This window comes from Zalophus californianus, chromosome 13 (assembly GCF_009762305.2).
Source record: "Zalophus californianus isolate mZalCal1 chromosome 13, mZalCal1.pri.v2, whole genome shotgun sequence".
Taxonomy (NCBI): domain Eukaryota; kingdom Metazoa; phylum Chordata; class Mammalia; order Carnivora; family Otariidae; genus Zalophus; species Zalophus californianus.
Window position 1 is genome coordinate 1,612,474 of NC_045607.1, and position 23,160 is coordinate 1,635,633.

The following is a 23,160-nucleotide window of genomic DNA, read 5'->3' on the forward strand; positions in this document are numbered from 1 at the left end:
CTCTTCAGAACCTTCCAGACGCCACTGGGTTGGCGACTGTTGCTGTGGGGTGGGGGGAACCTAATGGGTGTTGCCCAGGAAGCCGGGCGATGGGGAAACTGAGGCATAGAAGGGGAAAGGTGTTCTTGTGGGCCTGGGCCCTGCCACACAGGGAAAGGTGAGGGGGTGTCCCTGCTGCCCTCAGCCCGCTCAGGTCCTGGGGCGCTCCTGTCTGGCCACCGTGCGAGGGTCTGTCGGCCCGAGGCCTGTCCTGTTTTCACGGCTCTGGGCATGTAAACCAAGCCTTTATTTTATTCTTTTCTCCTGAAGTCCAGCTTTGTTCGCGTCCTGGCCAAGGCTTCTAAGAAAGCAATCTAGCCCCCCCTCCCCCGGCCCCGGGGCTCCCAGGGGCTGGGCTGTGGGGCAGCGGCTCCGCCCGTGCAGGTGGCTTGAGGACACAGGGGCAACAGCCCGGCTGTCCCCTCTCCCCGGGGATCAGACGGCCTCATCACCTTCTAGGAGAATAATGGTCCCTCTCTGGGTGCGCAGCCTGGCCCGCAACCCTAGGGCGCAGGGGCTGGCCGAGACGGGCAGGGGAGGGGGGTGGAGGGAGACACCCACCTGACCATCGCCTCCCGTGCAGGTCATGGCAGGTAGGCGTCCTCGAGGTGCCGTTTACCGAGGCATCGTGCCAGGCTTGAGCCGAGTGCCTGACGAATGCCATTGCCCTCGACCCTGCGGTGACCATCCAGGGTAAACCCGACCCCCCTTGACAGATGAGTATCCCAGATGTGGTGCCACCTGCTTGAGGCCACAGGACATGGACACAAAGTAGTCGGGGCGGGGCTGGCGTGAGGTGGGGGGGCGCGCTGCCCTGCTGGGACCCAGGATTCCAACCCAGCCGACCAGGCAGGGCCTGCTTTCTGAAGGGACGGGCTCTGAGGGCCTCACGCTGTCCCCTGCTCTCAGTTTGGGACCTGGCCACTTCCCTGCCCAGCCCCAGGCAGTTGGGGCCCTCTGGGAATTGGTGCCCAGTGCAGCGTTGCTGGTCTCTGCCCACCCCCGCCGGCCTGGGCCCCCCCCCCACTCAGCGCCAGAGCCCTCGTCTGGCCCAGGGGAGCCTGCCTGGCTTTCTGGGAGACTCCTGGCAGTAGGTGCTGTGGGTCTGTGAAGGGGCCATTTGGGGGGCTCTTCTCCAATGCACTGTCACTGGCCAGCACAGCCCCACACTTGCGGCCCTCCCTGGCGTGCCCAGCATTTGCCTAAATGCCCAGCCGGCATTGGGCAGACCCACCCTGCCCTTGTTCAGCTCAAGAGTGGCGCCTGGCAGGCTTCTCGGAGGAGGTGACAAAGAGGCAGAGTCCTGAAGTTGGCGGGTCTGTCCCAGGGAGTGCAGGTTGTGTGCCCTGGGGCCTGGGGGCCGAGTCCTGCACCCAGGCCAAGGTTGGCCCTGCCCTCCCCTTCCCTCCCCAGCACAGTTCCGCCAGACTTTGGCCTCTGTTTCCCCATTTTGGCCCTGCCTGTGCCCTAGTCTGCTTCCCTTTGTGGCTGCGTGGCATGTGGGGGCTGTGTCCCCCGCCCCCACCCCAAGGCTTCAGCCCCCTCATCTTGAGGGGGACTTCCACCACCATTGGACTTCCCCTGCGCCCCAAGAGAAGGAGACCATCCCCAGTCTGGGGGCCTGACAGGGCTTCTGGCAGGGGCTTCCCTGGGTCGGTCTTTCTGGATTTGGATAAAGGTGAGCTGGCAAGGCTGCCCCCCTCCTTGGAGCTGCTGCTCAGGGCAGCCTAGTGGCTGTCCCCCAGGTGACGGCTGACCATGGCCCCAGGACCTTTCTAAGGGCAGTGGGGACCTGGCTGTGAGGGGCGTGTGGCCTGAAGCCCGTCTGCCCGCTGGACTTGCTTCATGCAGCTGGAGGTGAGGGAGGGCTGAGGTCTGGCCTCGCTGCATCACCGGGGCCCTGGGGGGCTGAGGGTCAGGCCCCTGAGTCCCCTGGCCGGCCCCTGCATCCTCAGAGCAGCGAGCGGGGACCAGTTCTGTCAACACTGCACCCACAGGGTTTGTCATCTCCTGGAGGGTAGTCCTCAGCCCCCTGCAGGAGGCCCAGAGCCGCCCCTGGAGGAGCCCCTGCTGCTGGCCGCTGGGCGCTTCCCTACACCTGGGTTTCTTCCTGCTCCGTTCTTCCGCAGTGTTTTATCTGCTCTCGGAAGCTGAGCCGCCGTGGGAATGGGGAAGCGCCAGATGGCCCTTTCTTTCTCTCCGGATGCCACTTGCCGGTGGGAGGGCTGCTGCCTGGGCCCCCCAGGCCCTCCCTGCTCCAGCCACCAGGGTTAGTTGTCAGGGTGGTGGCCCACCTGTGCCGGGGGCTGCAGGGGACCGGACCTCTGACCCTGCCGGTCTGGACCCCCTGCCTCTCTCCAGGTGCCTAAGGTCTTCCCAGGGCCACAGTTGGTGGCAAGAGGGGAAACCGAGGCTGGGCGGGCCATAGGCGGTGTGAGCCTGGAACAGGACAGGCAGCATGCACAGCACAGCCTCCCCTCCTGAGAGAGGCCCAGGGGCGGTAGGATGCAGTGGGCCCTGCGCGGCAGCCTGGCCTCCTTCGTACCGTCACCCTCACGGCTGGTGACTTTGCTGCCCGCCCGTGGGGATGGGTCCGTCGGGGCTGCTGGTTGCGTCCACCCGGGCCTGGCCCAGCTGCACGCACAAAGTTGTTCTCGACAAGACCCGTGTCGGGGGTTGGGGGACAGGGTGACTTCCCTGGGCAAGCGGGATGGGGTGTGGGCTGTACGGGTTGGGCCTGACCGCTCCGGGGACCCAGGGAGAAGTGTGGAGGCCGAGTGGGGCGCTGCGGGGCCTCGGGCCTCCTCTCCCACTTCGTTCTCTTCACCCCCTTCCTCGCCTTCTCGTGCTGCTTTTCCCATTGCCCCTCCTGCCCCCTACCCCAGGGCGCCCCACCCTCGTGCGGCTCGTACCCTGCCGGCCCCGCCCCCTCGTCCCACCCCGTCCCTTTCCATCTCCTTGTCCCCATCCCCCAGCCCATCCCTGCCACCCCCTTCTCCCCGACACCCACCATCCCTTGTCCTCCTCACCCCATCTTCCTGCCCCTCCTCCCCCCGCCCCCTGCCCTCCCCTGCCCCCTGCCCTGTGCCCCTTCCCCCGTCCCTCCACCCCCTGTTCCCCGACCCAGCTTATCCCCCACCCCGTGTCCCCTGCCCCAGCCCTCCTGTTCCTCTCCTCCCCCACCCCCTTAGTCCCCCAGCCCCTTCCCCCGTGCCCCCCCCGTGCCCCAGCCCCCCCCCCCCCGCCTGCCCTGGAGGAGTTGGGTGGCTCTGCCAGCCCTGCAGACTGTTTGGAATAGTTTAAATGCTTTGACACTCGGGCTCTACTGGATGGCAGAGCGGCAGTTTACTGGGTAATTCACATGCAGAGCTGCACCATAAATCTCGGGCGCTCAGTTGCCGTGGCACCACGGAGCGTTTCCCCACGTACAGTACAGTATTTCTGCCATCTTTGTTTGCATTGCGGTGAGTCATCAAAGTCTGTCTTGTACCAACACCCGGAGCCGTGCATTCCTCTGGCACCGGCACTCCACTGTTTTTAAAGCTGGGGCTGGAGCTGGCATTTACTTGGGCTCCGAAATCAAAGGCGGCTATTCATTCCCGAGAGCTGCCTGAATGTCCGTCTGCATCCGGCCTCTTCATTTAGATGCTGTGCGCTGCCCCGGAGAGCCGGGCTGGGTGCAGCTGAGCTGCGGCCGCCGAGCCCAGCGCGGAGACTCTCTGCCCTCCTCCCCCTCCTCCTCCTCCTCTCCCCCCCGGCTCCTCGCGCCCTCCCCACCCCAAGGGCTCGCGCTCCGTTTGCTGCATTCCCGGAGCAGCCAGCGAGCCTGCCCCTGTCAGGCTGAGCGGGCAGTGCCGGGCCACCGGCAGCAGCCGCCAAAGGTAGGTCTCCCCTGCAGGCCGGTGCCACGGCCGGCCCGGCAACTTCTCTGCAGCGGGGGCACTGCGGGCCCTCCCCCAGCGGCCACCCATCTGCCCAACTCCTGTCGCCGGGGTCCAGGCGCTCCGCCCTCCCTCCGCCCTCCCTCCCCGGCCGCCCGGCGCCTCTGCGGCCGCCTGCACTTTCCTCCCGCGGGACAGAGCAGCCCTTTGTGCGGGCGCCGCTGTGCGGAGTTGGGCCGGCGCCTTCTCCGCCCGGCCGTCCCCAGCCCCCCCCACCCCCCCGTGAACCGGGCATCGGATCAACCTCGCTGGAGCCCCGTCCCCCAGCCCCTAGGGCGCCCGGTGGCGGCAGAGGGAGCGGCATCCCGAGCCCTTGCCGGTCCCTCCCCCGTCTCCCCCTGACCCCTTTAGTCACCTGGGCTGGGACCGAGCCAGCAGGGATTGGCCAGCGTGGGGAGCTGGGGGACTGGGAGGGCAGGCAGGTGGGGCTGCGCCAGGCTCCCCGCTGCTGGTCCGGCCGGGTCCCTGCCCGTGGCCCCGGGAGCTCGTCCCGGGGGAGGGGCAGTGGGGCGGGCGCCTGACTTGGAGCTTCCGCTAACTTGGCTCACTGCCCTGGGCGCCCCCACCCCTGGCCATCCTCTCTCAGCCACTGGGTGGGACTCCCCCTGTGTGGGCCCTCCGTGCGGCTGGTGCTACAAGGGAAAAGAAGAAAAACAAACCAGAAACCAAAAGACCCTCCTTGCAAGACCCACTTGCTCGCTCTGGGTTCCGGCCCCCCCAGGGGAAGGGCTGGGAGGGGCTCCTCTGCTGCTAACTTTTTCTTGGGGAGAAGAGTTTGCAGACACGGCCCGCCACCCTCACCCCTCCCAGCCGCCGCCACCCTCACCCCTGGCAGCCGCCGCGGGTGGCGGTGCCCTGTTCCGTGTTCTGTCCTCTGTCCTCTGTCCTCCCCGTCCTCCCGGAGCGCAGGCCTCTGTTTCTGTTCCTGGCGTCTGCTAAGACGGGGCGTCCCTGCCCGAGGGCTCCGGCGCTCTCCTGGGGGTGGGCTCTGGGAGCTGCACGAGGTGTTGGGGGCACGCCCCTGGCTGGAATGCGGCTGTGCAGCTCTGAGCCCAGCCAGGGTCCCGCCACCCCCTGTGAGGAGCTTGGCCCCAGGACCTCCCCTGGGCCCCTTGGCTGGAGGGGTTCCTGCTGGAGGGCCGGGGCGGCGGGGGCGGGGGGGGGGGGGCACCGCGTGGAGGAGGGGCGGAGGAGGGCACGGGCACGCTGGGGCGGAGCGCATTTGCATACCCTTGGTGGGTGGGCCCTGGCGTCTAGGGGCCTGACCAGGTGTCCCCATGCCCTCTCTCCCCACAGATGTGCCCCACTCGGGCGCTCCCGCGCTGAGTCTGAGGCCCGCCCTCTAGCGCCTGCCCGCCATGTCGCAGATGCTGCACATCGAGATCCCCAACTTCGGGAACACTGTGCTCGGCTGCCTCAATGAGCAGCGCCTGCTGGGCCTCTACTGTGATGTGTCCATTGTGGTCAAAGGCCAGGCTTTCAAGGCCCACCGGGCCGTCCTGGCCGCTAGCAGTCTGTACTTCCGCGACCTGTTCAGCGGCAACAGTAAGAGCGCCTTCGAGCTGCCGGGCACCGTGCCGCCCGCCTGCTTCCAGCAGATCCTGTCCTTCTGCTACACGGGCAGGCTGACCATGGCGGCCAGCGAGCAGCTCGTGGTCATGTACACGGCCGGCTTCCTGCAGATCCAGCACATTGTGGAGCGCGGCACAGACCTCATGTTCAAGGTGAGCTCGCCCCACTGTGACTCGCAGACCGCCATGATCGAGGACGCCAGCTCTGAGCCCCAGAGCCCCTGCACCCAGCTGCAGCCGGCCGCCCCTGCAGCCCCCCCCTACGTCGTGTCCCCCTCCGTGCCCATCCCACTGCTGACCCGTGTGAAGCATGAAGCCATGGAGCTGCCGCCGGCCGCCGGCCCGGGCCTGGCCCCCAAGCGCCCGCTGGAGACGGGGCCCCGGGATGGCACAGCGGTGGTGGGCGCCACGGTGGCGGGCGCAGCCCCTCTCAAGCTGCCCCGGGTCTCCTACTACGGGGTGCCCAGCCTGGCCACCCTCATCCCCAGCATCCAGCAGGTGCCCTACTCCCAGGGGGAGCGGACCAGCCCGGGGGCCAGCAGCCTGCCCACCACCGACAGCCCCACGTCTTACCACAACGAGGAGGACGAGGAGGAAGACGAGGCGTACGACACCATGGTGGAGGAGCAGTACGGCCAGATGTACATCAAGGCTCCTGGCAGCTACGCAGGTAATGCGCCGTGCGGCCTGGCCCCGGGTCCCGACCACGCCACCCGCCCGTGCGTGTGGGCGCGCCTCCAGGCCCTGTGGGTACCGAGGCGAGCCTGACCTCAGCCCCATGGCACGGCAGCCTGGCCTCCCCCATACCTGGTTCATGTGCCTCCACCTCCCTGGGTCCAGCGCCGAGGGACATGCCGGAAAGTGCTTGTTGAACTGAATGAGCTGCCCCCCGTTATTTGTGAGGGGTCCCCCACTGGGGGCCTGCACACCTGAGATGCCCCCACTTAACACGGTGTTACAGATCGCATCCCCGTCTCTGGAGACCATTCAGGGTCTGCTAGGTAGAGGGTCCAGTAGTTGGGGTCCCGGATCGGGTGTCCACCTGCCTTCCATGTTCCCCGAAAACTGGCTGTGCGCCTGGGCCTGCTGCCTGCTCATTTGCATGCAGGGCCCGTGCCCAGTGCATTGGCTTTGGATACATGGTGCTAGAGGGAAGTGACGTCCCAGAACTGGGGCCCCCAAGGGGCAGTGTGGTGACTCTTTCCTCCCCTCTGTTCCCCTATGTCCTGGTGCCCTGATGGGGCAGATGCTGCCCCCCCCCCCATCTACTCCACCTCCAGGCCCGTACTGGTCGATCCGACCAGCTGGGGCCCTTGGGATGGCCACTCCCCGAGAGCAGCCAAGGACTAGATGGTATGGCCAAGTCGGGGGAGCAGGGAGGCTCTGCCTGGGGCGCCCGCCTGCCCTCAGGGGCTGTGAGTGAATGATTTTTCCCTAGAGCTCATTATTTGAATGTACGTGGTCATATCGAGTGACTTCCACAGGACATGAGCATGAAGACCACGTTGATCTGGACTTGGTTCTTCTTGGAGTGGCAGAGGGAAAGGCTTGCTGTCCTGATACCGGGAAACCTGCAGGCTCTGGCTTGGCCCTTCAGAGGGCCCACTGGGCTTGGGCCTTACGGGGGCCTCTGGGAACGTGCCCCGTATGGAGTTTCCTCTGCCCACTGCTGACGGCCACCTCCGGACCCGGGGAAGGGCCACGTGGAGCCCCAGACCCAGCCAGAGGGAGCTGGAATCTGCCAAGGGTCCAGGGGCAGGGCCTGTCCACCAGTGGCCCACAGTGGGACACCGGAGCTGGGAGAGAACCCCAGCCTCCAGACGTCTCCATCCAGTGTGGCCATGAGCCTTGGCAGGAGTGGGAAGCTGAGAAATGGGAGGAGGTGTTGGGATTGCTGGGTGCAGGTGCCATGCCAGAGCCCATCCGAGTACACCTGCCCATCCGGCCGGACGAGTCCGGGGCCCTCTCCCGACCTGGATAGTGGCCTCTCTGTGTCCTTGGGTTTTCCAAGGAGCCAGTGGGACAGTGGCCATGGAAAGGCCAGGGTAGGGGTTGGAGGCGGAGCTGCCCGGGGCTGCCCCTCTGCCTTGACCGTGACCCAGCTTTTCTCACCAGTCCCCCGCCCTGACCCCCTCCAGCGCTCACATGAGATGCCAAGGGCACAGGCCTGGCCCAGGGCCTGCAGGGGTCACCCATCCGTCAGCATCCCTTACCTCCTTCTCCCGGGGGTGTCGGAGGGAGGGTGGGAAACGGGAGAGGACAGTGGGCGCAGGAGGGCAGGGCTCGGGGCCGGCTTGGGGCGCTACAGTCTGGGTTTTCTCCTCGGTGAGACCATAAGTGGGGCAGGGAGGGGGGGTGTGATTTCTTGGTTAAAATCTAGGTTATTGGCAGTGACGTCGCTGGCATCACTGGGCGCCGGGTGAGCTGGGAAGAGGGTTGTGGGGGAGGGGGTCGTGGGGGCAAGCAGGCAGAGAGAGGGGCCTGCCCTCAGAGGCTGCCTGCCTGCACCCCGGGCTCCCGCTGCACCCTGGCTTGGCCAGGTTGGGGGACATCCTAACAGCCTCCCGGGTCGCTGAGCAGCCTGCTGCCTCCAGTCTGGGGCCTGGACACGGGTCGGGCAGGCCTGTCTTTGAGCTGGTGGAGTGTGTTCCAAGGTGCCCCCCCCCGCCATATAAGGACATGCGGGAGTCCCCCCTTCTTCCTGGCCTGTTTTCCCCACCTGTCAAGGGAGAGGTGGGCCCGAGTGACCTTCAAGGGTCTTGACCAGCACCGTCTGTGTAGGAAGGTGTGGGACGCCACAGGGGTGCCCCCCATCTCCACCCTCCACCTTGTGAAGAACCATTAGTAGCTCCTGGGTGTGAGTCTCTTGTTTTGGAAATCAAGGAGTTAAACATGACAGATGAGGTTAGTTGGCCGTCCCTGGTGGTCCCACTGTGTTCCTGCAGGGCCTGTGTCCCCGTGTCTCCTGCACCTCCTTGTCCATTGTCCTTTGGGCGGAGACACCATAGCTGATTTATCTAGTCCCCGAGGACACTGGGGTTGTTTCTGATTTGTTGCTCTTAGGACTAAGTGACCAGGAAGGTGCTGAGTAGGGGCAGCAGGTGTCGATAGGGCGGGTCAGGCTCCCTCCCCTCTCTCCACAGCTCCTGGCTTGGGGCGGGGTCTCCTCGGGGGCTCAGGAGGCCCCTGCTCTAGGAGCGAGGCACTGCCCCGTCAAGGCGGTGGGGGTTGGTGTTGGTTTGGGGGTGGGCGGGGCACAGAGGGCAAACCAGTGTGGTGAGGGGTCTGCTCCCACAGGCCGTGAGCAGTGGTGGCCCAGACAGGGAGACAGACAGACAGCAAACAAGACCTTGAACAAGTATTTAATCTTGGCTGGGGGTTGTCCTGAGGCAGGATGGGCTGCCCCTGAACCCCCGGGAGTGACGCTCAGGGCCAGGGAGAGTGAGCTGACCAAGGGTGTGGTGGGAGGGGGCTCCCTCTGCCGTCTCTGCAGGTGGGGTGAGGCTAGCCTGAGGGGCCACCTTCTGTGCCTCTGCCCCACTGCCAGGCTCCTGTGGCGCCTTCTGCTGCAGGCCCAGCCCCTCCTTGGTGTGGGCAAATGTTGCTCCTGCTGATGTCAGAGACAGAGGCACCCCGAGCCGGGCACTTCCACCTTCACCTGCTCCCAGGAGGGGACCCCTGTGGGCCGCTGTCCCGGGGTGTTTGGTGGCTGTGGGCCGCTGTCCCAGGGTGTGCGGTGGCCGTGGGCGCCGTCCCGGGGTGTGCGGTGGCCCTGCTCTGTCTTGCTCCCGCTTCCCCCTGGGGGCCGGCTGGCTCCCCTGGGTCTGCCCATTGTCCCGACACCAGACATGAGTTGGGGTCCTGGCACGCAGCAGCACATCTGTTCCCGACTCCGCCCACTGCGAGCAGTAGCTGCAGGTGGCCCCTGTGAGCTCCGGAAGGAGTGTGCGCGCTCTGCCCTGGACCAGGCCCTGTGCAGCATCACCCACGAGGTCGGTGCTGTGTCGACCCGCAGCTGTCCACCCCTCCACCCCTCCCCTGCCTGTTGGCCGCTCCCACCTGCTGCCTCTTGGGGGTCTCATAGAGAAGGGGAGAGGTGAGGTTTGTTCTGTAAATCCTAATCCCAAGCAGCTCTCACAGCTTCCCGGCGGGGGTGTCCACACTGCTGGAGCTCAGCCCCACTGCTGGGAGGGCCCAGGGAGCAGCAGGGGCTTTTTGTCCCTGGCCTGGCGAGGGTGGGGCCCAAGCAGAGGTGGGGTGGGCTTCCTCCCTTTGAAGGCAGCACAAGGGAGGTGCCGACCCTGGTGTGCCCCACCCTTGCTGGCCCTGGGGTGTTGGGAGGCCCGGCAGTGCACTCCACCTGCAGTTTGGGGCTCGTTCCCAAGAGCCTCCGGGGTGGCCTCCCTGGCTCCCCGGTCCTCAGTGTCTCCTGTCTCAGGTAGAGGACAAAGCACGTCGTGCGACCTCACGCGTAACCTTCCACCCCGAGGACTCCGGGGTTTCCTCCTACGGCTGTTACTGAGGTCTCACTTCTGTGCCTCTGGGAAATGGGTGTGAAAGGCCCCTGAGTCTGGGCTGTGACAGCAGAGCACGGTCACCCACCCGCCCCCCACAGGCTCCCAGCTGCCCTCTGTCCCTTGGGATGTGTTTGCCCGTTCTGGAACATCAGGTGAGCCATTGTGCGCTACGAGCTCCCGCTTCCCTTGTTGGCAGAATGCGCGAGGGGCTCGTCTGTGCTGCGTGGGTCAGGCCCTCGGTTCCCTCCCCTGCTCTAGTGCTTAGTCAACCATTTCTATGCAGTAAACCAGGCCCGTTCCAAGGGTGATGAGTCTGGTGGTTGGAATCAGTCCACTACCACGGTCAAAGCGGCACAAGAGACAGAACAGTCTACCTCCCGTACAGTGTGTCCTGGGTCCTCCTGGCCCCCAGCAGCCCCCCCGCCCCGCCTTTCTGTCCCTGCCGCCTTGCCTTTTCTAGAATCTTTGGAAATGGCATCGTACTGAACGGAGTCTTTCCTTTTTCTTGCCATGTTTTGCATTTCACGCATGTGGCATTGGTCCTCGGTCGCCTTGGTCGCAGCTGTGGACGTGGCCCCCGGTGGCAGATGTGTGGGTGGCCTCTGGAGGGGGGCTGTGATCATCAGGCGGCTGCGAACATCCACGTGCCTGTGGGACTGCTGGGTCACATGAGGAGCGCGTGAATCGCGCCTCACTGCTGCACGGTTCGCTGGTCTTCCGAGAGTTGTTTTTTGTCATGAATGATTTTATGGGTTTTCACTTTAATTTTGCAGACATGTTGCGTCAGCTCACTTTCAAATGTTGAAGCCTGCTTGTGCAACTGGGATAAACCCCACTTCGTCATCATGTGTTGTGGGTCTTGTATGGCGCTGGGTTCGATTTGCTACTGTTTGCTTACGGAAATCAGCTTGTGTGTTCCTGGAGGTCAGGCTCCTGTGGCTTTCTTACAGCGTCTTGCGTGTCCTGGGAACGCAAACTTTCTGTTCCCTCCTTTCGTTTTTGAGAGTTTGTGTAGTAAGTTTGATGTTATTTCCTTCTTGTGTGTTTGATAGAATTCATTCGCCGGTGAAGCCACATCGCGTTCAGTTTCTTACTGTTGTTAATTGTGCAACGGTTTTTAAGGGTAAATTCTGTTCTTTTAGATACAGAACGATTCGGATTCCTCTTCCATCATGCTCCAGCCGTGGTGATGTGTGTGTCTCCTGGAGCTTCTGATGCTCCCGTGGCCGTGGCGCCTCGCGTTCTGGGCTTTGACCACGCTGGTGCCGTGAGTCCTGTGGGTGCTTCTTACACATCGCACATGGCTGAGACCGCGGGTTCCTGCGGTCCCACGATCCGTCTTTTATCTGGAGGGCTTCGGAGCCTGATGCGGGGCTCAGTCTCACAACTCTGAGATTGTGACCTGAGCTGAAATCAAGAGTTGAACGCTCAACCGCCTGAGCCACCGGGCCGCCCCTCTGCCGGCCCCTTTTGGGTTGACTTTTTCCTCCTGGGCCCCACTGTTGACCTCCTCTGCCCTTCAGTGGCCTGTGCCCTCAGACGCCTCCCCGTCGGCCCATCCACTTTCTCAGTGACACCACCCTCATGCCTCCGTGCGTTCCGGTCCTCTCTGGCCCCTCGAGCCGTGTGGGCACGTGCTCCCCAGCTCACCCGACGCCATTCTTCGTACCGGAAATAGCCAACTATCTTGGTTCCGTTTCTAGTCCATTTAATTAATTAATTAATTAATTAATTTTTTAAAAAGATTTTATTTATTTATTTGACAGAGACACAGAGAGAGAGGGAACACAAGCAGGGGGAGCGGGAGAGGGAGAAGCAGGCTTCCGCGGAGCAGGGAGCCCGATGCGGGGCTCGATCCCAGGACCCTGGGATCACGACCTGAGCTGAAGGCCGATGCTTAACGGATGAGCCACCCAGGTGCCCCTCTAGTCCATTTTAAAATCTAAGTCCAGGGGTGCCTGGGTGGCTCAGTCTTGAGCCGAAGCCCCTGACTCCTGATCTCAGGGTCGAGAGTTCACGCCCTGTATTGGGCTCCATGCTGGGTCTGGAGCCTGCTTAAAAATAAATAAATAAGTAATTTAAGTCCATTTTGGCGTCCGGCTTTCCAGTTCACACCGATGCAGGCAGTCCTGTCATTGCCTCTGTATGCCCTCGTCTGGTCCCCGGGGACCCTGGCCCCCCCAGGTCGTGCCCTGCTGCTCTGCATTCTCCTGTAGATGGACGTGCGCAGGGGGCCAGGGGCTGGGGGCCGGGCCGCGTGGAGCCTCGTGTGTGTCGTGTGAGTGCGTGGCCACGGTGGTTGGTCTGCTCCTTCAGCAGTCAGAGGGCGTTTGCGTGGCTTCCGGTCTTCAGCAGTGACGAGGGAGAGGCTGGTGCAAATGGGCCCGTCCCCACATTTGCCTGTCCTCGAGGTTTCTGTCCTACGGGGTGGACACCCCCATGGCAAGGTGGGCCTCACAGGGCAAGCATGCGTTTGACTTTGTAAGACGTTGCCTGGCTCTTGTTGGAACTAGTGCTGCGGTCACAATGCACCCGGATGCGCCACGTTCCCGCCAGCACTTGGTTTTGTCTTATTTTAAAGCCTCTCCCGCCGGGCTGTGGTGGTGTTTCTCCGATGTCCGATGATGTCGGATTTCTTCTGTGTATTCACCACCCATGTATCTCCCCGGGGCCTCTGCCTCTGAATCTTGTCCCTTCTTACTGGGTTGTTTGGATATCGAGAATGTTATGTCCCTACAACAGTTGTGCAATCTTTATGTATTCGGGCGAGGGCCTCTGTTGGGCGTGTGATTCACGAACATTTTCTCCTGGACTGTTGTTTGTTCATTCCCTTGATAGAGTCTTTCATAAACAGACATTTTTCCTGGCGCCTGGGTGGCTCAGTTGGTTAAGCATCTGCCTTCCGCTCTGGTCATGATCTCGGGATCCTGGGATCGAGTCCTCCATCAGGCTCCCTGCTCAGCAGGGAGTCTGCTTCTCCCTCTCTGCCCTTCCCCCTGCCTGTGCTCTCTTTCTCTCTCAAATAAGTAAATAATCTTTAAAAAAAAGTGAAAAAAACCCCTTTGATATTTACCCACGTTTGTGTAGGTTTGAGTTTCCATCTGATATCATTTTTCTTCTGCTTGAAGAATTTCTTGTGACTTTTCTCACGGTCCTGGTGATGGACCAGCAGTGAATTCTGGAAACTTGCAGAAAGGTTTCAATAGCACCCTTTTCAGAGTCTGCCTCTGTGATGCGGGATGCACGTGCAGTAAAACCAACAGGCGTCCGCTGCACGGGTGCCTCCTTCACCACGAACATGTCTGTGCTGGAGTCCCACGCGGATGCTCTCATTGGCTCAAGGTAGACACCTCTCTCTTGCTTTCCTCCCAGGAAATCACAGGCCTTCCCCGTGATTTTCTGCGCGTACTATGTCTTCCCAGGCTTCTCTGGGAGGAGCCCTTGTGTAGTTTTCTGTGTGTTTATTCCGTGATGGTTTGCGGAGCTTTTTGGGGCACGTGTGTTTGTGCTATTTCTCAGGTGACTTCGTGCCCCTCTGCCCAGAGCCCCGATCACTTGTGCTTTGGTCCCCGAGATCGTTGAGGCTGCGTTTGTTGGGTGAGGACTTCCTTTCGCTGTTTCTCCACATTCACCCATCTTTTCGGCGGCTCTGTCTTGCTCTTCCCTTGGCCGCCCACGTCTCCTCTCATCGGGCTCCTCTGCACATGACTGTAGTAGCCATGGTCCTGTTACGTCGTTGGGGTAAAGCCTCTGCCCTCGCCCCGTCCTGCGTCCTCTCTTGGCCTGTGCGTCCCCAGAGCGTCCCCACTCTTGTGGGGTGAGCTGCCTGCCCTTCTCACTCTTCCGGTTCCGTGTGTGTGGCCTAGACATCCTGCCCCGGCCTCCGCTTGCCTGCATTCCCTCCAGACACTAGAGGTTTATTCGCTTTTTCTCTGGATCAGTAGCAGTTTTTGTATTTTGTTTAAAGATCTTTTTCTTCCACATCCAGGTGATTGTGATGTTCTTCTCTGTGTTCCTTAAAAAACAAAAAAAGAAAAAAACACGCACAAAAACTTTGATTTTTGAAATCATTTTAAGTGTACAGAAATGTTTCGATAAGTGCCCTCTGCCCAGCCTCACTCACAGGTCAGAACGTGCTAGGTTTGCTTTGCCGTCTCATTTCTCTTTATATGGAGAGGCTGTGGGATTTTTGAACCGCCTGAGAGCACGTTGCAGAAGTTAGGCCCATCCGCCCCCCGGTGCCGAGCATTTCTGGCAAACGAGGACATTCTCATGAAAACGCGGGAGCACGTTCAGCACTCCGGAGGCCGGGCTGTGGTCCAGCACGCCTCCCTAGCCTCAGTCTGCGTCGGGGTCTCCCCATTGGCCTCTCCCCGTCCTCCACAGCCACGCTGTTTCCCCGATCCCGGGCTCAGGGCAGAAGCACACCCTGTATTTTGTGGCGATTCTCTGCCCTCTCCTTAGTCTGGAACAGTTTCTCTCGCCCTTTGCCCTTCGTGACACTTCCCTTTCTCCAGAGCACGGTTCAGCTGTTTTGCAGAATGTCCCTCTGTTTGGGTTTGTCGGGTTTTGCCCGGTGATGGGGCTCGGGTTGTGCATTTCGGCTGGAACTCTGAAGAAGCCACGCTGGGTCCCTCCCGGTGTGTCCTGTCAGGCGGCGCCTGATACCGCGCGGCTGCTCGGTGGTGACGGGTGACCCCTGCCAGCTAAAGCTGCGCTTTTCCCTTTGCAAAAAGAGACTGTGCATTACCCACCTTTCCCCCGGCAGTTTTAACGTCCAGTGAGGGTTCCTGCTGGTTGCGAAATGGTGATTTCTAGCTCCTAAACCCCCGGTGTTTGCTGGCGGTCTTCAGGCAAGGGCTTCCCCACATCCCCCACTCGCTCCTTCATTTATTGTTTATTTAGTGTTAGCATAGAGAGTTTTTAAAGCATCTTTCATACTGTCTTATTCCACAAATGTTGCAGGACCTGGCCGTTCTTCCTTCAGTGGGGAGTGGCACGTGTACCCGCCGTCCAGGTGTGACGTCTGCCTGTTGCTCCCAGGGTGGCGTTGACGGTTACACGCTCCTGGCCGTCAGAGCTGGGATTTACAGATTTAAAAACCACGGGTTCAGGCCAGTGTTTCCAAATCCAGCTCGGCCCCAGGGTCGTCCTGGCCTCCCCTCTTACGCCTGTTCTCCTCCTAACGGACAGGGCTCTGGCGCTCCCATTTCCGTAGGAAAGGCTCTTATATATTGGTATTTTTTTTTTATAATGTGCTGCGATATGGGGCCCAACGCCGACTTTTTCCCCACCTGACTCCCCAGTGGGTCTGCCATGTGTCATCGGGAGACCACCTCTTCCCGCACCATTGTGCCGCGCCCGCATGGTGTAGTCCAGAGGTGTGTGTGGTGCGCGAGCCCCCCCGGGCCGCGCCATGCCCCCCCCACGAGCCCCCCCGCGTGCCCCTGAGCCAGCGTGTGCTGCCTGCATGCCCGCGTGAGCTCCCTGTCTTTGGTTCTGTTCTTCAGAGTTGCCCGGCCTGTCTCCTTTTTGCATTTTTATGCACATGCCTTTTAGAATCGTTCTGTCAGTTGTCACGCACAAGGAACTGCCCGGACCTGGGTGGGGTTGCGTTGACTCCGTCCTCTGTCAGGCCTGGGCTGCGCTGACATCCCTACGGTGCTGGGTGTTTCCCTCCCCCCATTTACATCTCTTTTGGGTTTTTCTTGGGACTGTCCTGTCGTTCTCCACACATCTGTTAGATTAATTCCTAGAAATTCCTTTTTTGTTTGAATCTACGTGGTATTTAAGTTTCTGCTTTCTTTTCGTTGGTTGTTCCTCCTGTATAGAAACAAATTGGATTTGTTATTTAAGAAAAAGGCTGGCCACAGCTCACGTACCTATTCTGCTGGTTTGCCTGCAGATTCTTCGGGATTCTCTCTGTGTGCAGCCTTGGTGTCTGCTAGCCCCGGGGCTTTATTTCTGTCCCTGACCGTGCGGCTTTCTCTCTGCCTGGCTGGCCTGGCCAGAGCTTCTGTCTCATCTCCAGACTCGGGGAGAGCTTTCCATATTTTGTCTTCAAGGAGGGTATTTGCTCCAAGGCATTTGTGACGCACATTAGGAGATTAAGGACGTTCTTTTCCTAGGTTAAGAACATTTGTTTGTTTTTTTCCATAAGTGTTGAATTTTCACAAAAGCCTTGTCTCTAAATATTGAAACTGTCGCATAGTTTTGCTCTTCTTTTCTGAACTATGGAGATTGCTCTTCTGAATATTCAAACAAGACAAAACCAGACACTTGTTCAGCCCAGTTGTGATTGAACCCCTGGATTCGGCTTCCTGGTTCCTCCCTCCCTGTTTTGGGTGACTGTTGTGAGGTGTGAGGCCCTCCCCAGGGTCCGACTCCTGGTAGGGGTGTCGGGCAGAGGAGGTGAATGCAGGCGAATCGAGGGGAGCCACCCGCTCTGGTCAGAGCCTGGCCCCCGGGGTCGTGGCCCGCACGCTCGTCCTGACCTGCACCCTCGATGCTGGGAAGCCTGTTTGATGCGGTGCAGCAGTGCATGCAGTGTGGACGCTGATGAAGCCAGTGTAGACACCCCACGTCCACATCAGAACCAGGGCCGGGAGGCCACGGTAAGCGCTCCGCAGGTCGGGTCAGGTTCGCGGTTGGCCACAGGTCACAGGGGGCGTGCCCTCTAATTCTCCGCCAGGTAGCGTCTCACGCCTCTGTGTCAGGGTTCTCTCCCTTCTGAAATGAACTCAGAATTCTTTCCCGCTTGTTTCTAATTTCTCTCTTTTCTGAGCCATCCGGAAGACTCGGTGCAAGACAGGCTGTTTCTGAAATGCTTGCTGTGACTGACAGGTGACGCTGCTGCTCCCCACGTCCATCTGGAAGCTGCGCTTCCGTAGACGCCTGTCGGCTGCGTCCAGTTCTCTGACTGATTGGCGTGAGTTTGTTCCTGACATCCCGTTACGGTCCTCTTGAGGTCTGTAGCCGGGGCGGCACGCCGTGCCCTGGGCAGATCCGGCCCCTCCTGTGGTCTGTGCGGCCCACGACCCAGGATGCCATTTATCTTTTTAAAGAAAAAAAAGCAAAATAAGGAAAGATACGTAACCGACGTCGCGTTCGGCCCAGACGGCCTCTTCACACTGAAACTTCGCCGACCCCTGTCCTGCAGGATCCTGCCCTGTGTCCTAAACCCCATTAATTTATGCCCTTTCTCCTTTTTTTTTTTTCTTTCAAAGAACCAACTTTGGGATTTTTTTTTTTTAATTTTTTATCTTCGTGTATGTTTTCATTTGAGTTTGCTTCAACTTTCTGAGTTCCACTAGCTGTTGTTTTCCTGGTGTTTAAGGCAAATCTTTACACGACTGACTTCTCAGACTTTTCAAACGTGTGCGCGTAGGACCGCATGCTTCCTGGTTCGCGCTGCCGCGTTGTGTGCGGTGCATCTTCTTGTCATCGGCACAGAGCGCGTTCTCCTGTGTTCCTGAGCTGACCCGGGGGGTAGGCGGTGGCGGTGTGGTGCTCAGCTTCCAAACGCATCCTGGGCTTTCTGCTCGTCTCTTTGTTATAACTTCGGGGTTAAATGCCCCTGGCCATAGGGTGTTCAGAGCACTGGTTGCTCTGGAGTCTGTTGAGAATGACTTTATGCCCCGGCGCATGTTCCATATGCACCGAAAAACATGACTGCACCGTTCAGCTCGATGAACCGTCCCGATAATTAAGGCACACCTTGCACCCTGCTTCAGATTTGTTTCCATCTCCCTGTTGAATTAGCCCTTTTCCCACCCGGCGTCTCCTTGGAAAACCTGCTGGGAGTGTCTGCGTGCTCTTCGGCTGGCGTGTCCTGTGGGTGCGGACGCCGTGCGTCTGCGTGTGGCTTCCAGCTTCTGTTGTCCTCTTCTTTCAGGTGGGCTCTTGGGTTTGGGTTTTATAGCCAGGATTCACAGACTTCAACTTCTTAGTCTTTTTTAGCACAGTCCGGTTACATTTCGTGTGATTACTGACAACTTTGGGTTTCCTCTCCGTCTTACTGACGAGTTCTCATACGTCCCCGCTAATCCGCTGTGTTTCTCCATTTTTCCTCTTTCTGATTAATCAGTCATTTGATTCCGTTCCTTTCCCCTTCTCTTACTGTAAGTTTGTGTGCCGCGCTCCCCAGGGTTAGGGATTTCAGCATCCATGCTGATGGACGCGTCTCCTTCAGGGACCTGCTAGGCCTCCCATCCGTGCTCTTAGATCTGGGGATGTTTTCGGGGCCCCCAGCTCTTCTTGGCCGTGTCAGGGGTTGTGTTGAGACTTCTCCACAGTTTTCCGGGGCTCACCCGCTCCCTCCTCACTGGGACCTCTCGGCCACGATGACTTCCCGTGCGCACCGCCGCGCCTCCTGGGCTCCTGGGACACGGGGTCGTGCTCTCCCGCACATTCTCTGTCCCTTGTACTCTCTCTCATGACTCTCCTAGTTCCGTTCCCTTTCTCTGCTTCAGTCTGAATTATCTTCCAGGTCGGAAATCTTGTCACCTGCTCTGTTTCATCTCCTCTGACACCGACCCCGTGTCCGGGGTCTGATTCTGGTTTTCTGGCGAAGTTCTCCATCGTGTCCCTACATCTCCTGTGCGTAGCGAGAACCGTCGGTTCACAGTGGTGGTGGCCATTGTCCGGGATGGATCGTCAGTGGGTCTGATCCCATGTCTTTTTGTAAATTGCCTTTTTATCACTCATTTTCCCCATGTTCCTGGTAATTTCTTAGTGAGTGCTGGACAGTGTATGAAAACATCTGGGAGCTCCCACCAGCGCTACTCCGAAGATGGTCTGTCCGAAGATGGTCTGTTGCTGGAAGCCTGGGCCTGGAGCTCGCAGGGGCTCGGCGCTGTTCCCGGGCCATGGCTAGTTCTGGGTCTCTGCAGAAGGCCTGGGGTTCCCCAGGGTGCCTCCTCGCGGGCCCCAAAATCTGATATCTGTTTATCTCGTACGTGGGCGCCAAGTTCTCGATTTAACTTTTTTTTTTTTTTTTGGTATTTATGTATTTGACAGAGAGAGAGACAATGAGAGAGGGAACACAAGCAGGGGGAGTGGGAGAGGGAGAAGCAGGCTTCCCGCGGAGCAGGGAGCCCGATGCGGGGCTCGATCCCAGGACCCTGGGATCATGACCTGAGCCGAAGGCAGCCGCTTAAAGACTGAGCCACCCAGGAGCCCATTGATTTAACTTTTTTTTTTAGTTTCTTGGTGGTAGTTTTTCTGAATCTGGTCCTGCACACGTGCTGCTTAGTGGTAGAAGGAAGTTGAAGGAAAACTGGGCAGTCTCTTGGGCCGTGGCCCCTCAAGTCTGCACACTCCAGGCCCAGTTCCTCTGCTGCCCGGCCCCACGGCTGCTGCCCGCTCAGCTTGGGGGTCCTGGCCCTAAAAGTCAAGCACCTTATTTTTGTGCAGCTTCTGGAGTTGATCTTCATGGCGGGGGGCCCACTCCTTCATTGCCGCATAGGCGTCTCTGGGGTACCTTACAAGTTACACGCACTTGTTTTCGTATAGCTAATGTATGTTCATCATCATAAACAGTATAAGAAGTCCTCACTATTAGGGAAGGCCATTCTCCCAGCCGTCCCCCTGCCTCCCACCGTCTCCCAGGGGCCTGGCGTCCTGGCGTCCTCCCTACAGAGCGCGTGCGTGCGCTTTACCTAAACACGTTCCCGGGGCGCATAGAGCCCCGCTGGGTGTTCATGGTGACCAGTGTCACTGGGTGTCACGGGCCGTGATCTGTCCAGTCGTGTGCGGGGGATGGGGAGGCTGCTTGTATCTCGAGGCTGCTGCCGGATGAGCCCTGGGAACTGACAGAGGGATGGAAGGCAGGGGGGTACGGTCAGCTTGGCAGTGAGAGCGGCCCCTGGGTTTGCTGGATCTCTGGTTGGGGACTTCATGGGGTCTCCCAGGGCCAGACCGGGTGCTGGACACAAAAACAGCAGAGCCCGTGGGGTCTGAGGACAGGCAGCATCGTGGCAGGTTTGACGGGGACAGGCTGAGTTGGACGGGGAGCCGTCCAGAGGAGGTCTCGGATGTTCCGAGCTGGGGCCAGAGGGGCCGCAGCGCGGGGCTGTGCTGGGTGCTGTCCGGGGCTGAGCTATCACGTGCCGCAGTGGAGGGCGTGGGGACCCTGGTGGCACTCGTGTGTCTCCCCACAGAAGAACAGCCCTCGGTGATGACACCCGGCCCCCTGATGCTCTGCACCCGCCCCCCCGGGCCCAAGTGCGACTTTAGGAACTGCCACCTGCCCTGTTCCCCGGACGCTGACCCAGCTGTGTTCGGAGGCACGGATGCTCTTCACGGGCGTGGCCCTGTCAGAGCTGCAGGTCTGGTTGGTGCTGAGCCGGCAGATGCAGAGCAGGGTGAGACCTTTGTGAGGGGAGGCCGCCTGGGGCTGAGCAGGAAGGGACAGGGCAGGGCGGGCGGGCATCCCGGGCACAGGGGTGGTATGGCAAGTGTTTGCCATACAGAGTAGCTCGGTCACGCCGCCGTGCTGCTCCCGACAGTCACCCACCCCCGCGCCGTCCCCTGGCAATCACTGATCTGTTCTCTGTCCCCAGAGTTCTGTCTTTGGGGCCCTGTCCTACGAAGGGGTCACCCAGTGCATAACCCTGTGAGATTGGCCCCTTCCCTCCCACAGCGAGTCTGAGACTCACCTGCGCGGTGCAGCGGCTGCAGCAGTCCTTCTGGATGACTCGCCCTGCAGGTGCTCGGCGGTATATCCGCCCGCTGCCGCGGGGCATTGGGCTGTCTCCAGGCTGGGGCAGGTGTGAGCGTCCTTGCTCGGGGCCTGTGCGGACCGTCTCCGTGTCTCCTTGCTCCCGGGTGAGTACTTTGGATTGGACCGCCGGCTCCCTGGGAAGCCGCTCGGCCAGCGTGCGCACCCGCCAGCCGGGGTCCCGCACCCAGCCGTTCCGCACCCTGCGCCGCCCAGCGTGCCCGGGGTCTGCGAGCTCAGCCGCTCTGTAGGTGTGAGGTGGGGGTCTCTGTGCGGTTTTATGTGCTGTTTTCTAATGGCTGATGATGTGGAGTGTCTTTTCATGTGCTAATTTGCCATCTGTATATTCTCTGGCCAAGTGTCTGTTCAGATCTTTTGCTCATTTTAAAAACTGAGTTGTCCATTTTCTTGCTGTTGAGTTTTGAGAGTTCACGCTAGATTTCCAGGGCAAGTCCTGGGTCAGATGTGTGGTCTGCGGACCACTCCCTCTGGTCCGGGGCGGGCCTCCTGTCCGTCATTCACAGACCGGAGGTTTTTGTTTTCATGAAGTCGGTTAACCTGTTGAGTCTTTCATGGGTGATGCTCTTGGGGTCGTGTCTAAGCTTTTAGCTGAACCCAAGATCACAGAGATTTTCTTCCAAAAGTTTTATGCTTTTTGTGTCTTATGTTAGGTCCGTGATCCATTTCTACTCATTTTTGGGTAAGGTGTGAGGTTTAGATCGAGGGTGGTTTTGTGGTTTTGCTTTTGCGATTTGCCCGCGCACAACCCCTTTCTGGGCACCACGTGTTGGAACAGCTGTCCCTTCCCCCGCCGTGGTGAGTGACCCTTTGTCACAAAGCAGCTGAGTGTGTGTGTGGGGGGGTCTGTCTCTGGGCTGTGGACAGGGTGTCCCTCTGCTTGCCCGCACAAACCTCGCGGGCTTGGTTACAGTCATTCTATAGTAAGTCAGAAGTGGACGGTGTGATTTAGCATTTTTCTTTCCATTTAGTTGTAAGTTGTATTTTCCTACATAATCACAGACAAGGGGCTCCTTTCCTTAATCTGCCGTTTTAACAGTGTATACTCTTGTAGGGTGGGAGTACCCTTCTCTGCCCCCCCACGTCCCTGCCCAACCTCAGTGGAGCTCTGTCACCTGCTGGCGGCCACTCGCACTAGTGGGGGGCTCCCTACCGAGGGTGGGGGCTGCCTGTGCCGCCTGAGTGCATCTGGGGACAGGAACAGAGTCTACTCCTGGGGCCCTGTGACACGCCAGCATCCTGTGGCTGGGGGCTTGGTATGTTTTGCTTGGGGAGAGGGCCCAGCGCTTTTTCTAGCTCCTCAGTCAGTGAGCCACAGGAGGTTGAAAAAGTACAGGAGTGGAGGCCAGTGACCCTTCCGGGGTCCCGCCAGACCTGCCTCGCCCGCTCTGCCCTCCGTTGGTCCTCCCCCCCCAGTTGTATCGAGATCGAGTCGGCAGACGTCACTGTGTAGACTATAAGATGAGGACCACGTGGCGTTGGGTGAGGGCCAGCGTCTCCCACGGATGCCATTCGTCTCTTTCAAGAGAATAGTTCTGTTGCACCGGAAGATACACCACTAGGATTTCCCACCATAGCTGGTTTTGGGGGCGCCGTCCAGGGGCGTCAAGCATGCTCGCACTGCTATGCTGTCGTGCCCTCATCTGCCTCCAGGACTCTCCGTCTTCCTGACCCGACTCTGTCCCGTTACACACGGACCTCCGCTACCGCTGTCCGTCCCTGCGGACAGACCAGTGGCATCTGGCGGGATCTGTCCTCTGTGCTGGGCTCACCTCTCTCATCATGATGTTCCGAAGGCCCCATCCTTCCTTGGCTGGACTCCCGCAGCGTCACCGAGTCAGGGAGCACTTGGGTCCCTTCTTGGTGCCCAGAGTTCCCCGCAGGGTCCCTCCTTGCGTCCAGTTATAGCTCTCTTTGTGCGTGATCTGAGGGTCACTGCCTGTCCTTGGTTGCTGCTTCCCTTTTGGTCCAGATCAGCTACTGTTCCAGATCATTCCGCAGAGGCCCTTTCGACCGTGACTCACCTTTCCTGCACTGAGTGATTACTCACCTGTTGGTACAGATAGCTAATTGCTCTTTCATGTGCTTCTCTCCAAATTCCACGGTGCCAAAATATTTGGAGCCCACAGTCCTGGAAGCCGGTTAAAAACGGGGCCGTTGATGGGGAAGGGAGCAGTGGTGCCTCAGTGCGATCTGCAGGGCAGCCTGCCATGTCCCTGCCCACAGCCCACCAAGGGGCCTCCCAGCACGCCTGCAGCCAGGCGCCCAAACGCCCGCCCCAAAGCCACAGGGATGCACGGGGCGGGGGGTCATGCCCCCTGGCCTCCATACCCCCCGCACGCTCTCCCAGGTCT

The 23,160-nt window shown here is 60.2% G+C and overlaps 1 protein-coding gene across 4 annotated transcripts in view; it reads left to right on the forward strand.

The window, feature by feature from the left end:
• NACC2 (NACC family member 2) overlaps positions 1-23,160 on the forward strand; it is a 71,390-nt gene that overhangs the window by 37,658 nt on the left and 10,572 nt on the right. For 2 of the 4 annotated variants that reach the window (XM_027616288.2, XM_027616289.2), the window contains exon 2: positions 5,277-6,221. In XM_027616288.2, coding sequence (XP_027472089.1) covers positions 5,339-6,221 — 883 coding nt within the window. In that variant the 5' untranslated portion in view covers positions 5,277-5,338. Of the gene's footprint in view, positions 1-3,488; positions 3,921-4,782; positions 5,057-5,276; positions 6,222-23,160 lie in introns of those variants that run through there. The other 2 variants (XM_027616287.2, XM_027616290.2) reach the window with 2 other exon arrangements.